General features: G+C 59.0%; 1 protein-coding gene and 2 long non-coding RNA genes across 4 annotated transcripts in view; all 3 read left to right on the plus strand.

The window, feature by feature from the left end:
• Positions 1 to 163: 163 nt before the first annotated feature.
• LOC140634284 (uncharacterized) lies at positions 164 to 5,400 on the plus strand. Of its 2 annotated transcripts, XR_012031799.1 has the most exons (3): positions 164 to 498; positions 958 to 1,150; positions 5,116 to 5,400. It is a non-coding gene; the product is annotated as an uncharacterized lncRNA (long non-coding RNA). The 2 variants fall into 2 exon arrangements; XR_012031798.1 differs by having other exon boundaries at positions 958 to 5,400.
• Positions 5,401 to 7,761: 2,361 nt separating this feature from the next.
• CAMK2N1 (calcium/calmodulin dependent protein kinase II inhibitor 1) lies at positions 7,762 to 10,838 on the plus strand. The gene is made up of 2 exons (XM_072828034.1): positions 7,762 to 8,019; positions 9,503 to 10,838. Exons 1-2 carry the CDS (start codon positions 7,854 to 7,856, stop codon positions 9,571 to 9,573), a joined length of 237 nt encoding a protein of 78 aa, XP_072684135.1. The 5' UTR covers positions 7,762 to 7,853; the 3' UTR covers positions 9,574 to 10,838.
• Positions 10,839 to 11,759: 921 nt separating this feature from the next.
• Positions 11,760 to 14,512, plus strand: part of LOC140634287 (uncharacterized) — a 113,484-nt gene continuing 110,731 nt past the window's right edge. The window contains exon 1 of the long non-coding RNA XR_012031800.1: positions 11,760 to 12,271. This is a non-coding gene — a long non-coding RNA (uncharacterized lncRNA). The remainder of the gene's footprint in view (positions 12,272 to 14,512) is intronic.

Raw genomic sequence — 14,512 nt, forward strand, 5'->3', positions numbered from 1 at the left:
AATGCATCACATGTTCTTAAAATACCCAAATGACTTCATACTGGTAAAAGATGCTTAAAAAAAATTGTATGGCATAGATTCCGATCCCCCCCCCTCCCCCCCCAGGAAGCATTTTCTCAGCAGAAGACATCCTGCTTCTCTCAGCCTGGCCTGCTGTCCTTGCTCTGGTCTCTTCTGTCCTGTCTTTGCCTTTTGTCCCCTCGTTCAGCTCCTCCGTCCTCTGCTGTGTATTGCAGGGGACGAGCTGTCAGTGACTTTCCTTGACAGCCCTGCCTCTTCTCTGCCCCGTTTGCCTCTTGCCTCCCAGTGTGTGTAAGAGTTTCTTCCCCTGCGTGTGCATCTGTTTTCCTCCCTGAGGCTTTCTTGGGTTCTCTCTGCTTCTGTCTGCTTCTGCTTCTGGAGGGGAGGGGGTGTCTCTCTCTCTTCCCATCCTTCTCACCTGTGCATGGCACCTGCCCTCGCAGCTGGAGGATTTCCTTCTTCCCCACCCCAGCTCAGGTAGGGCAGGATGGGGAGGGCCTCTGTGACCATGCAGTGGCTGCTCCTCACTCTTCCCCCGTTTCTATCACACAGAGAGTTCCTTTCCTAGGGAGAAAGGGCCCTGCTGTCCCCCCCTGGAGGGCTGGAGATGGTGGGACTCACTGCTTGGGGCTGACCCCTGCTGAGGCCCAGCAGCACCTCACCAGGTCTGTACACTCTCCCTCTGAGGATGCTCTGCTTACCCCCATTTCAGAGCTGAGAGGCATTCTGGCTCAGAGAGAGAGGTGGCTGCATCCTCACACACAGGTCGCTGGGATTGAGCTCGGGTCTTCTGGTTTACCCTCTTTGGCCTGCTGCCCTTCACCAAGTCAAGTAGACAGATCTCTGTGCTGGGAGACCAGGGTCTTGGGCCTGGCTCTGTCCCCAGTAGGGCAGCTCATCTTCCTTGTCTGAGACTCGCTTTTCCCTCCCTGGCAGTGGGAAAGTACCTCTTCTCTGCCCTGCCAGCCTAACCCGTTCTCGTGGACATGAAATGACATCGCATCCACCGGATGGGCAAGTGCTCGCCTAACAGCCTATGGAGGAAGAAGGGTGCAGAGCCGAGCACAGCCCCTCAGAGGGCTCAGAAGTCAGTGGCCACGTTCCTCTGCTCATGTTTGAGCCACCACAGGTCTGGCCCCGGGTGTGGGGGAGAGTCAGGGCTGAGGGCCTCTGGGCTTCAAATGTACTAAAAAGCCCTTCTGTTGTCCCAGGAGACTGGGGAGGGGGGCGGTATTTGTAGGATCTCGTCCCGTATTCTTTATCCAAGGGGCCATAGGGGTTCAGAGATTCCCCTGGAAACTGTGTATACAATATTCTGCTTCTGGGAAAGAGAACCCATCTCTTTTGTCAGAGTTCCAAGGAGTCCTCAGCCTGCAAGAGGTTTGGACTCTTCCATCTACACGCCCTCCACATCTGTGGGTAGGCCGAGATGGAGACCGGAAGAGGCTTGTCCCTGGTTTCCTCAGGGAGGCAGTGTCGCCCAACAGTTGGGAGCTCAGCCTTGAGTCAGACCTGCTGTCTCCCCTGGGCGCTGCGGCTTTGGGCTTGGCACTCCACTCTCCCGGCCACAGGCCCTTACAGATGGTATAAGATAGATGACAGTCCCTCCCAAGGTAATCATGAGCGTGGTTGTGTCTAGAGCCATTAGCATCATCTGGGACATGGTAAGCTCTCAGTAGTGATTGGGTAGTAGGAGTTTGGGATCAGAAGGTGGCAGTGGCCCTTTCTGAGCTTGCTGGGGTCAGCTGGGGTTAGTCCCCTTTGGCTCAACTCATTGCTCTGGTTGGGTCAGGGGCTCTTTAGCCAGTGGACTTTGGGGCTCTTGGGAGATCTGGACAGAAGAAGCTGGACAAGTGGGTCAAGTATTCAGACAGAGCCCAGCATTCAGAGCCAGCTCCAGTTCCCAATCTCCCGAGCCTCCCCCATTTGTCCACAGGGCTAAAACCGTACCTCCCCTTGTCTGTCCCCTAGGGTGGTGAGGATGGGCAGGAGCACCATGGTGCCTGGCCTGTCTGCTGCTCTCTTCTTTCCCGGGCCCAAAAGAGGCTGTTGTTTCTCAGGGTGCCACAAAGCCCCAGTGCCCTACCGGCTGGATCTGGTTTGGAGGCTGTAGGCAGAGCTGCTCTCTGAGAGTTCCAGGACCCCTCCCTCCCTCCCTCCTCCACCGGAGGATGTGGAATGATGAGAGGTGGGGAGAGCGACTTCAGGACACCAGTTATCCCCCTTTCACGTTCAGGTGACATTTGACTCCTCAGCTCCTCCCAGTTGTCCTCACTGTTCCTTAGGTTTTCCCCCAAGAGCCGGTGGGACTCTTACATTGTGGGCTGTTGGTACAATAAAAACTTAAAAAATCGCCCTCTGATCCTTTTTAAAATTTTATCTCAACATGGCAAACTTCCTCGTTGAGAAAAGCCCTTTTATTTTCTGACTAATCATGCGCTGCTGCAGCTCCCCGCCCCCATACAATTCTGGGTGTGCCCCGCGATGCGGTGGAGAGGGGGAGCCCTCGGTTCCGGCAAGCCCTGGCGGGCCCCAATTTCCCCATCTGTAACTGGAGGAGGTTGGACTAGATGAACTCTTCCTACAGGTGTTTTCACACTGAGCTGTCTAGAGCTCTGGGGGTTCTTTGGAGGCCTAGGGGGTAGGGGGGTGCCCCGAAGTGTGGGCTTGAGCCCCTAGCTCCCCAGCACCTTGCCCTTTACTTATTTTTTATTTACTGAGGTTCCTTGTAAGATATTTCCAGAAGAAAGGGTCTTGAGGGTCAGACAAGGACAAAGGAAGGGAGACAGACAAAGGAAGGGAGGAAGCTAAGAGTCCTTGAGCTGTCCTGGGGGAAGGACCGGTGCTGCCACAAAAGTCCTCAACACACTTTTGGGGAACGAGTGAAAGGCGAATGAATTCTTGTCTTATTGTTCTTTGATCCGAGGCTTAAAGCAGGTCCAGTCAGTTGACACGGGTCTCTCATAGGAAAGTCTGGGCCCCTGTGTGTGGGTGGTCGGGTGGGGGCAGAGGGCCTGCCCAGCAAGGCTGCGCCCAGGTTCCAGTCCATGAGTTGAGAGGGCCGGGGGTGCTGCGGGTTTGCATCCAGCCTTGGCTCAGAGTGGTGGTGCCCTGCTGGGAGGCCACTTAGCCTCTCTGGAGGTGACCAGCTGGCCATTGACCTAGCACAGTGTCTTGGCCTTCCCTGCTGCCGGAGGGCTAGGGTCGGAGCCAGCCCTGGCAAGGCTCTGTGGCTCCCGCGCTCCCCCTCTGCTGCCACGTACCTGGGGCAGAGGCATCCCACAGCCACCTCTTCTCTGAGTCTTGCCCTCGTTCTCTGCGGCTGCTCGTGCCTCGGTCTCCCCATCTGGATAGGAGAGAGGGGGAAGGCAACAGAGGGAACCACTGGGCGCCAAGCGTCTGTTTCGTGCTGGGGGCTGCGGGGGCTGCCTTTCCCCTTCTCTACCCCACCCACACTGGTGTAGGGCTCAGAGCACAATAGGGACTTGCCAAGACCTACTACCTCAACCCGAGAATGTCTGTGCCCAAGGGGCCATGGACACAGTCCAGTCCCGTGGTGCCCAATTCGGTGGGGTCCTAGGGTCCGATGAAGTTTGAGGGGAAAAATCCCTCCCCCACTTTTGCCTCAAGCAGGTTTTGTCTACTTTAGATTTGGGAGAACTGGCTGATTTTGCAGCTGAGAAAGGAAGATGTGATTTTCTTCAAGTTTCCTATTTTATGATACCGAGTCAGAGGCCTAGGGGAGGGAACCAGCTTATTCAAAGCCACAGAGAGCCAAGAGTTGAGCATGAAAACTACGTTCATCCAGGACTCACTGTGTACCAGGTGTATGATGCATGTATGACCTTCCCCAGAACGAACTCGACTAAATAGGAATAATTATCAGCCCCATCCGACAGATGAGAAAATTGAGGCACCATGAGGTGAAAATAATCACGGAGTAAAGAAATGACAGGTTAGGGATTTGAATGTGGCCGCCCTAGTGAAGGCTGCCCCCTCCCCACTGGGCTACTGCACTAGACCGTGCATCACCCATCTCCCTTGCTGGGTAGCAGTGAGGGCAGCTTCCACTCCCGTCTTACTTGGTCCATTCCTCCATCTGGACCTGGTGTCCTCAGCACAGCCCTGGGCAACGGGCTCAGAGCCAGCCCCTCAGCCTTGGAGGAGAAGGCAGGGATTCTCCAGGACGCATCTGCATCCAGGTCTAGCACCCCGGGGGTTAAAGGGATGCCCCACTTTAGGCTGGAGAGAAGGGAGGATTGAGTGTGGCCTTTGTAACCGAGACAGCTGCTGCGAGGGGTATAGGTAGAGGAATGCCACGCTGATGGAGCTTGCTCTTGCGGAACAGCCGCGTGAACTTGGAGACGCCAGTCAGCCTCCAGGTGCCTTATCTGTAAAATGGGCCTGTCTGGGTCCTGCAGCTTCTAAAGGCTAAGGGAAGGCTCCAAGGAGGTCATAGTCATGGAAATGCTTTTCTAACCGTCAAGTGGCTGCGGGTCTGAGGTGTGTGTGTGCAGGGGGTGTGCTTCAGGAAGAGGGAGGGTACTGACTTGGGAAGGTGCAATGGGGCCACCTTTAACCTTATTTGGAACGCGGCAAGGGAAACAAAACCAGGTGGGGTGGAACAGCCGGCTCATCCCCTTCCTCTCGCTTGCTGGGTGTGCAGGGATTCCTCAGCCCTCCCTGTGTGGTGTGCTTACCTCTGTGCAGGGGGCACTGGGCTAGATGCTCAATGTGTGAACTGCTTCATAACTCGGCAGAAAGGAAGGAACCAGGTGGGCAGGGTGGTCCCAGCCCCGCGTGGGGCGTCCCCTATGAGGACCTGGAACCACAGCTGGGAAGGGTGGCTTCTCCTAGCTCCATCACTAGCCTGTGACCTTGGCAAGTCAGGTCTCTATTCTCTCTGCGAACATCAGTTGGGCAGGGATGCAACGTTGCCTCTTTCTACCTCTGGAAGGTATTTATTTTGAGAAGCAAGGTCAATAATGGATGTGAAATGCGTTGGGGGGAAAATAAAAAAGCAGGTTACAAAGGCAAGAGCTTCTTGTTGTAACTTGATCATCCTGCTCGTTAGGCTTTTGTTTTCTCTTCCAGCGTTTGGCCTGGTGCTAACCTCAAAGCAGACACTCTGCAGAGCCTTCATGAATGGGAGCCGGCGGCTTGTGGAGGGAAGCAAAGGGCAGCCGCAGACCTGCATTGACAAGCCGACAAGCTGTGGGATTTGGGGCGAGCCCCCGAGCCTCTCTCTCTTTCTCTCTCTCAGGGCTTTGGTTCCCCCGCCTTTGGCAATGAGGAGGTTGGGCTGGATCATCCCTAAGGATCCTCCCAGCTCTGACAGCTCTGAAGTGGGAATGAATGAAGTGCTAGTGTTCTTTCTCACTCATTAAGCACCAGGAGCCTGATTTCATTTTGTTTTGCTAACAGTCCTGTGAGGCGCACAGGCAGCTAGCCAGCCACATGCCCCATTTTCCAGCTGAGATTATGGAGTTCAGAGAGGGGACGTGACTTGTCCCAAGTCTCACAGCTAGCCAATGACAGGATGGCGATTCAAACCCAGGCCTGACTCCCATTCCACACCCACCCCACGGGGCCCACTGTCTTGGTCTCCCACTTCTCAGCCCCCTTCCTCCCCTGCCCCCAAGGTGCCTGGCCTCCAGGTGGGGGACGCTTTGGCACAGTGGGAGAAAGGGCTGGGCTGGCTCCTCTCAGGTAGCTCCTCTACCAGATGTTATATGTCACTAAAGAACCACACCCCTTTTCTTCCAGCCTGCCCTCCACCAAGAGAGTTCTAGAATGAAGGGGAGAGTGAACCTGAGGGTGCTCTTTCACTAGGGATGGGGCCAGGGGCAGGGCAGCAGGCTGAGCCAGTGGAGACCTCACTGGCCCACCCAGCTGTGCCCCCTAGTCCTGCCTTCGGCAGGTTGCATGACCTCGGAATGGGTGACCCTCCCGGTCGTCAGGGGGGCCCTGCCGGGCCAGTGAAGGCAGTCTCCAGGCGGAGAGCAGGTGCTGCTGGCTCTGGGCGTGGATAACGAGCCCTCCTCACGCACCTTGCCCCCTCGGAGTTGCCATCTGCTTGGCAGATGCGCCTCCCCAGCCTCTGGGGCCGCCCGGGTCTCCCTCCTGGGGACCGGGAGCCCGCTCCACGCCTCCGAAGCCACAGCCTCTCCCCGGAGCTGGAGGCTGTTGCTGGCAGGGAGGTCCCCCAGGGCAGAGGGCTGCAGGCCTGGGGCGTCCCCGAGGAGGAGGCAGCGGACGCCGCCGAGGGCCGGGCATCCCGGGCGAGCCCGGCGTAATGAGGCGCTCCCCTCTCCTCCGGGAGGCGGGGCTGCCCCTGCCCCCCCCCCCCCCCCCCCCCGCCTCCACCCCGAGGCCCCGCGGGAGCCCGAGTCCTGAGCCTCGGCCGGGGAGCGGGGCCTTCCAGGGCGATCGCAGTGGGGGAGGGGGGTGAGGCCCGAGGGGCCGGGCCCGGGGCGTGTGAAGTGGGGCGCCAAGGCGGGGGTGGGGCGCCCGCGGCCGGACGGGGAGGCTGCGTCCTCAGGTCGCCCTGACGCCCTACGACCTTTCCGCCCCAGCGTCCGGCCTCCGGGGAGACCGCGTCCATCTGTCCTTCCCGGCGTGTGGTCCTCGGTCCCCCCGCCCCCTCCGCGCCCCTCCCCCCAGCTCCCCGCGGGAGGCCGAGCGGGCGGCGGGGCCGGCGCGCACCGGCTCGGGGCCGGTAAACACCCCGCGGGAGGCGCGGGCGGGGGGGCGGCGGCGGAGGCGCCCGGAGGCCGCCGGGCCGGGGCGGGGCTCGCGGGGGGCCCCGGGCGCGGGCGGGCGGGCGGCGGGGGCCGGGGGCGGGGGCGGGGGCGGGGGCAGGAAGCGAGCGGCGGCCCGGCCGGCCCGCGCGGCCCCGTGACGTCGCGCGGCTTCCAGGGATCTCTCCCCGCGGCCCGGGTCCCCTCGTCCCCGCCCTCCGCCCGCCCCCTCCCCGCGCCCGCCGCGCCGCGCCTCGCCTCCGCGCCGCGGCCGGCATTTGTCGCTCGCAGCTCGCTCGCGGGCCGGCTCCTGCGTGCAGACCCCCCCGCGCTCCAGCCCCCGCCCCGCCCCGCCCCGCCCCTCTCCCCGCCGGCCCCGGCCCGCTGCGCTCCGCTCCTCCCCCGGCCGCGGCGCGCCGGCCCCGCCGCCGCCTCCCCCTTCTCCCCGGCCTCCCCTCCGTCTCTCCCTGCCGGTCCCCCTGCCTCCCTCTGCCTTTCTCCTCCGCGCGTCTCCCCGGCTCCCTCCCGGTTCCGCGCTCCCCTCCCTCCCTCCCTCCGGGCATCCTCCCCCCTCCGCCCCCAGCCCTCCCTCCTCCCGCGCTCCCCTCCCCCTCCGCCCCTCGCCGCCCCGCCGCCCGCCGCTCCCCAGTCAGCCTCCCCGAGGCCGCGCCGCCGCCCGCGCTCGCCCAGGACCGGCCCGCCGGGCTCCCCGGGGTGCGCCTGCCTCGGCCCCGCGCCCCGCGGGCTCGCCGGGACACCCCCTCCGGCTCGCGGCCCCGCCCGGCCCAGCCCCCGCCCAGCGCCCGGGAGCGCCGAGGATGTGAGTCCTGCTCGCCGGCGCCGGAGCAGCAGCCACTCGCGCGCCGAGCCGGAGCGCAGCGCAGCGCAGCGCCGGGCGCTCGCCGGGTCGCTCGGGCGGGCGGCGCGCTCTCGCCCCAGCGGTGCCCCCCGGGCCCTCGCCGGCGCCACCGCCGCCGCAGCCCGCGGGCCGTCCCCGGCCGGCCGCCCCCGGCCCCAGCGCCGCTGACCCTGTCCGCCGCGGGCGGGGACGCGGGCGGAGGAGGCGCCGCCGCGGAGCCCCCGGACGCGACCATGTCGGAGGTGCTGCCCTACGGCGACGAGAAGCTGAGCCCCTACGGCGACGGCGGCGACGTGGGCCAGATCTTCTCCTGCCGCCTGCAGGACACCAACAACTTCTTCGGCGCCGGGCAGAACAAGCGGCCGCCCAAGCTGGGCCAGATCGGCCGGAGCAAGCGGGGTGAGTTCGCGGCCCCCCGGGCGCCCCTGTGTCGGGCGCGCCGAGGCCGGGCCCAGGTTGGCGGGGGCTCCCCCGCAGGCCCGAGCGGTTCCGACCCAACGGAGTCCCGTCGCGCGGCCCTGGGGGGATCCCGCACTGCGGGCCGGGCAGCCGCGGGCCGCCGAAACCCCTCCCCCTCGGCCTGATTCCGGCGGGGGTCACCCGGGGGGCGTGGCGGCCTCTGGCTGCCGCGGGGGCTGCGGGGCTCGTCCCGGGTCCCCTCCCGCGCCAAACTTTGCTTTTCGGCGTCTCACCCCCTCCCCTTTTGCGCAGTGGAGTCGCAGCTGCACTGGCTCCGGAGCCCGGGGTGTGTGTGTGGTGGGGGGGGTCCCAGGGCGCCCCGAGGGACGGCGTGGAGGACTGCGGGGGGGGTTGGACCCGACTCCCGCGGGAAGACTAGGGGCTTTCGGGGCGCACGGGCTTCTCATTGTTACTTAGCGGGGGGAGGGGGAGGGGGCCGAGTCCGAGCGCTCGGCGCGGGAGCTGGAAAAGCCCCGGGGAGACTGGGACGCGCGGAGGCGCGGAGAGGAGCTCCGGAGGCGCCAGGACAATGAGGGGGGACGACAGCTGCCCGGAGAGACCGCGACGCAGAGATGGGGGGGCGGGGGCAGGGTGCCGGCGGGTGGCGGTTCCGGGGAGACCGCGAGGGGCCGGGGCCGAGCGAGACAAAGCTCGGGAGAGGGAGCCAGGGCGGGAGAGACGGCGGCCGGGGACGCCAGTCGGGGGAGGACAGAGAAGCAGCTGCAACAATGAGGGAGACCGACACCCCGGCCGGAGAGAGCCCCGGAGACCTCGACAGGTGACGGGCACGCCGGGAGACCGAGGGCGGGACTGAGGCAGGCGAGGCTGGGGGGGGGGGGGCGAGGCGGGAGGCCCTGACCTCGGCGGGGGGGGCGCGCAGGGGGCCCCCCGCCCTGCACCCGCCCTGCACCCGCCGCGGCCCCCGCGAGCCCCCTTGCTCCTCGCCCCTCCGCACCCGGAGCCTCGGCCACCCGCGCCGCGCTCGGGGCACCCCCGAGGGTCCCCGGCCCGCGGACCTGGTCTCCTCCCCGCCCTCTTCTGCCGGGGAGGCTTCTGGCTCAAGAAATGCGCCCGGGGAGGTGCGGGGGGCTGAGGACGCGGCCAGGGCGCGTCGGGGCTGCGGCCGGGCCTGCGGGGTTTGCGCCCTCTCTGCAGCCTTTCCTGCGAACCGAGCCGGGACGCAGCCTGGGGGGGGGGGGGCGGTTCCGAGGGACGCGGCACGGGGTCCCCCCCCTCCCCGCCCCCCGGCAGAGGCGGAGTGGTTGGGGCTGTGTCTGCGCGCGAGGAACCCCCCCCTCCGCCTCCCGCGCTTCCCAGCCCCCCCCCCCCTCCCCCCCGCACCCGGGGCGTAACGGGCGACGTCGGAGACCCCCGGCGAGGCCCAGGCGCGCTCACGTCTCCTTCTCTCCCCTTTTTCTTGCAGTTGTTATTGAAGATGATAGAATTGATGACGTGCTGAAAAATATGACAGACAAGGCACCTCCTGGTGTCTAACTCCCCCAAAGACAATGAGTTAAGGGAGAGTAAGACCGGCGGTAACAGTTATTGGCAAAAAGAGCATGAAAAGAGAAAGCACTTTGAAATCTATTACTAGCTTGCTACCTACGATGAAATCAACAACCTGTATCTCATGTCAGGCCGGGAGACAGACGAGGCGTGAGAAGGAAGAGGAGGAGGAGGAGGAGGAAGAGGAGGAGGAGGAGAAGGCTCTGGGCTCCTCAGCAAAAATAAAAATAAAAAAAAAATTTTAAAAATTTAAAAATCACTATATACACACATATAAAGAAATAAAAAGTCTCAGTTGCAGCTATTTGTCAAAATTAATATCCATTTCTTTTTATATACAGTGAATATTGCGCAATTATAGATCTGGATTTTTGAACCACTTAAATAATGAAGCGGCAACACCGGGTGTTTTGAGGTGTTGGCATTCTTCGCTGATTTGGCTGTTCCCAATGTTTACATTATTTAATCTTGCAAAAATGGTTCTGTGCACTTGGATGTGAAATGCTGTCCGGTTTTATTTTTTTATGTTGTTATCCTTGGATGTACAAAAAAAAAAAATCAGCAAATGATCTCTATAGATATTGTTTTATTTTGGTCCTCTTTTGAAGTTATCGGGAATGTGTTTAAAACAAGCAGAGAACTTTTCTAAGGAATGATACAAAGGAAGAATCCCTGTTTTACTTTAAAATGACTTGTAAAGCTTGTGTTTCTTTGTTGCTGCAAGCTATTTGCCCAAGTTAATGCAAATGGACACATTTTATATGTCAGGAAAAAAAACCCCACAAAAACAAAGAAAAAAATGCTTGAGCTTTTTCTAACCTCTTTCCTGCAGTCTGTTGTGTGAGCAGCCTGTTTTTTTCTCTAATATTGTGTCAGTTTATTCTCTTTAATGGGCTGTAAAAAAATGTAATCACAAGAGTGCCAAATATCTTGAAATGCCAAAAGGCATTTTGGTTTCTTTTCTTTTTCCCTGTGCTCTGAGTCCACGTAAAGGAATGCTTGGAGTGTCTTTTCTGTTATTTATAGGGGTTCTCTTAAGGCACACCAGCTGCCTGTTTTGCATGGTATTTGCAAAAACGCCTCTTGCGTGAGGAAATCTTTTACCATTTTTTTGTTTGCAACTTTGGACCTCAAGAGGTTTCTTCCCTACCCTGTTCCCTCTTTTCTTAATTCGATATTCTGGATGTTGCACCTTTAACCAGCACACAGGGCTATTTCTCCAATGTACAATAAAAGAATATTCCTGTGTCTCACTCCTCTCTTGTCTCTGCTTTGGTTCCGGGGACTTGCTTTTTGTCTGCTAGCTGCAGACAGGAAGGAGGGAACGGTAGCTTTGGTCTGTGAGGCAGCAAGACAGTGTGGAGGGCCCTGTGGATTGGGGCTCAGATGGCAGGAAGGACAGTGGACTGGCCCAAGGGAGAGTGAATTCCCTTTGGATTTTCCTTGGGCTCTCCCTGCTTGCCTGTCGTCTCTGCCATCCCTCGCGGGCTGTGGAGAGAAGGAGGTCGCCTGTGTTGGGAGGCAGGTGGCTTGTTAAGAGCAATGTTTAGAGGCTGGGAGACTTGGATTAAAAATCCCAGCTCCTTCACTTCCCAGCTGTATGGACTTGAGCAAGTGTTCCCGCCTGCCCCCTGAAGCCTCAGTTGCCAAATCGGGAAGGTGGGGATCGAATTGTGGGAGAATTAACGCAACACTCAGCGGGTGATCGCACTCGGTATCAGGCCACTATATGCCCATAGAATGCTTCACCCGGGGCCAGCTACCCCCACCGTTGCCTTCTAGAGTTCACAGGTCACTGTATGAGGGATGAGCCCCGTCTTCGGGGGGCCCCCAGCCTGGTAGGTCTCTGGCTTCCCCCAATCACCCCTTGAAAAGGCTCGTGATGAAAAAAAAAAAATCTCAGTCTTTTGTTGGGTTCCGGGGTAGTTAATGGTGGTGGAGCTGGTCCTGTGGGAGGATGGATGGGGAGGATTTTGGCTGAAGAAAGGCCTGGAGAGGTTTCTGTTGGGGGCTGTTCTCCAGCCAGGAGCCTCAGTGCTGGGAGCTTTTAATGTGTTTGTTGTAAAACTGTCAGCTGGGGAGTCACAACACAGCTCACGGTGACAGGATCCTGATTGTGACTCAGACATCAAGGTAAGACAGGCCCCAGGGTGGTGGCGGCTGGGGGAGAGAGGGGCTCCAGAGGGCCTGTGGGGGAGGGGGTGATGTCTCATTTCCCCTTCCCAGTCAATGGGGTGTTGAGTCTCAGCAGGGCCTAGCAGAAGGCTGGACATCCTATCAGCCATTAGTAGGAATGGTTGGCAAGCGGGATCTGCTGGTGCCAGCAGGATGACAGGGGACGCCAGCGTGATTTTCCCCAGGTGTGCGATTCTGTTCCTGAACCTGGCTCTCCGACCCCAGAGAATCCCAGTGTTTTGGAGCCTCTGGGCCTTTAGGCACCATGGAGCCTGACTCTCTTCTCCCCTGTGCTTGTCCTGCACACTGGGAGTTAGGGGCAGGCCCCACCTTCTGCTCGGCCTCAATCTGCAGGGAAGGTTAGGAGCCATATGAAAAGATTCTTTCCGAGGACGCATCTCTGCCCCTACCAGGGGTAATTACTGCTTAACTGCTCAAAGCAGAGCTGCCCTTCTATTCTCTCACATAATCGACCCGGCAACCCTGGAAACCCACAACGATTAACTCTCTGGTAGGTGAAGAAATGGATGCCCCCCAGGGGCTAGAAGGTACCACAAAACAACCCCATTAATTGAGCTTTTACTGTATGCCAGGCTCACGATAGCCCTAGGAAGTAGGCATTATTCTTATCCCGATGGTACCAGGGCTCAGAGATATTAAGTAACTTGCATAATAAGGTCTCTCTGCTAATAAGTCAGCTGGGCGGGAGTAGAACCCAGAGCCCTTGCTCCAGGACAGGGCTGCAGAATCATCTGACCCCAGACCCCGGCTCAGTCCCAGCTGTAGCCAGTGTCCTTCAGCCTCAGGATCCTGCTGTTGGTTCATTGTTTGGAGGTTATGGTCTCTGCCATTCTGCATAATGGACAACGGAATAAGGGGTCAGGGGGGAGGCAGGGCTCTGACGTGTCAGGGAAGGCCTGGAGCTGCCCTCTGCTGGGAAGGGGGGAGCACGGGAGCCCTCTGCCAAGGCTCTGGGTCCATTTTAATAAGTGATGTATTAAAATGTTCTTGCTGGAGGCCACCTCGTCAGCCAAGGCAGGATCCTCTGGCTGGGAAGACAGAGTCTGCTTTTCCCGAGGACTCCATTCAGCAAAATGGAATATAAATCTTTTAAACATACTCCAGCATCGGGGCAAACGTTTGTTGAGAAGGCACTGCGGGGACTGGGCAGATACCAAATCACACCAAGCGCAGAATATGTTTGAAGTATCCGGTTGGGTGGTAATAAATATGGAAAAGGCCGTTACAAGTCCAAGGCAGGGGAAGGGGGGTCTCTGAGCCCCCGTGCATCGATCCAGCAGCCAGGGCTGCATTGTTCAAACTTCACTAATTGAATGCTTGTAATAAGCATCCATCTCCCTGGATTCTGCTTCCGTGGCCTGTCCAGGTTGACAGCCCGGAGGAGTATCTAAAAGCACCTCTAAGGGGAAAATTGGCAAATTGAGTTTTAAAGGAAAGAGACTTGAAGATCAGGGCTGTCTGGACGCTGCAGAGGAAGGAGTGAGCGCAGGGGGCCTCCGTGGACAGCAGGGAGCAGATGCCCAGGCCCTCAGCCCACTGGAAGGGGAAGGCAGTATTAGGGTGGCTGGTTGGAGAATAAGAGGCATGGGTGTAGGTCTTGGATGACTCGGATTTGAAACCTTTACCCTATACTTTCTAGTCGTGCTTTGAGGCCTGTTTCTCAAGTTCTTTGGACCTTTGTTTCATCTGTAAATGGGGGGTGATGATAATGCCTACGCCACAAAAGAGGAAATAGGAACTCCTACCTCCTCCCCGCTCCCCCACTTAGAACCTGGGGCATAATAAGTGGTAGCCATCGATATGAACACATATGAAGTGCCTGCTGGGTGCCAGGCAATGGACTTTCAGAACCCAGCAAACAGATCCTGTTGCACGAAGCGTTGTCTTAGTAGAAGTACCCACTGGGGCTACTGAGAGGCAATGCAGGGACCACAGGGCTGGGGAGTGGGGGCTGGGGAGCAGTTTGGAGGAGTCCCTTGCCTATTATCTTCATCAGCTCCTCAAAACTCCGATGAGTGCAATCCTAAGTAAATCTGAATGCTTGTTCCCCAAAGGCTGTGTTAAGAGAAATCTCCCACCCACTTCTAACCAGATTGCTGGAAGCTGTCCTTCTCTGAATGGGGACTTGCAGGTACTGACTTCTTGCCCCAGAAAGGGCAGAGCACGGCTCTCTGCTTGGATCTTCTCCTTCAAGAAGTCCTCGAGTTTCATTCTTTTGACAAATACCCACTAAGCACCCGTGGTGGGCCAGAGACTGACTAGACAGCAGTGAGGAAGTGGGATTTTTCCTGGGGCTTGAAAAGGATGGCAGTTCCATGGCAATGGGGTTGGGACGGGGTTACCACTAAAGTCAGCAGCTCAGACCCTGGTTCGGGCAAAAAGAGGGAACCAAAGAGACCTGGGCCTTGGGTGTTGCCTGAAACCTACCTTTTTTTTTTTTTTTTTTTTTTTTTAGTTTTTATTTATTTATGATAGTCACAGAGAGAGAGAGAGAGAGAGAGAGAGAGAGAGGCAGAGACACAGGCAGAGGGAGAAGCAGGGTCCAGGCACCGGGAGCCCAACGTGGGATTCGATCCCGGGTCTCCAGGATCGCGCCCTGGGCCAAAGGCAGGCGCTAAACCTCTGTGCCACCCAGGGATCCCTGAAACCTACTTTTAACAAAATAAACTTTTACTTAGAACAGTTTTAGATTCACAGAAAATTTATACAGATAGCATGGGTTTGTCAAGAT

The sequence above is a fragment of the Canis lupus genome, chromosome 5, assembly GCF_048164855.1.
Source record: "Canis lupus baileyi chromosome 5, mCanLup2.hap1, whole genome shotgun sequence".
NCBI lineage: Eukaryota > Metazoa > Chordata > Mammalia > Carnivora > Canidae > Canis > Canis lupus.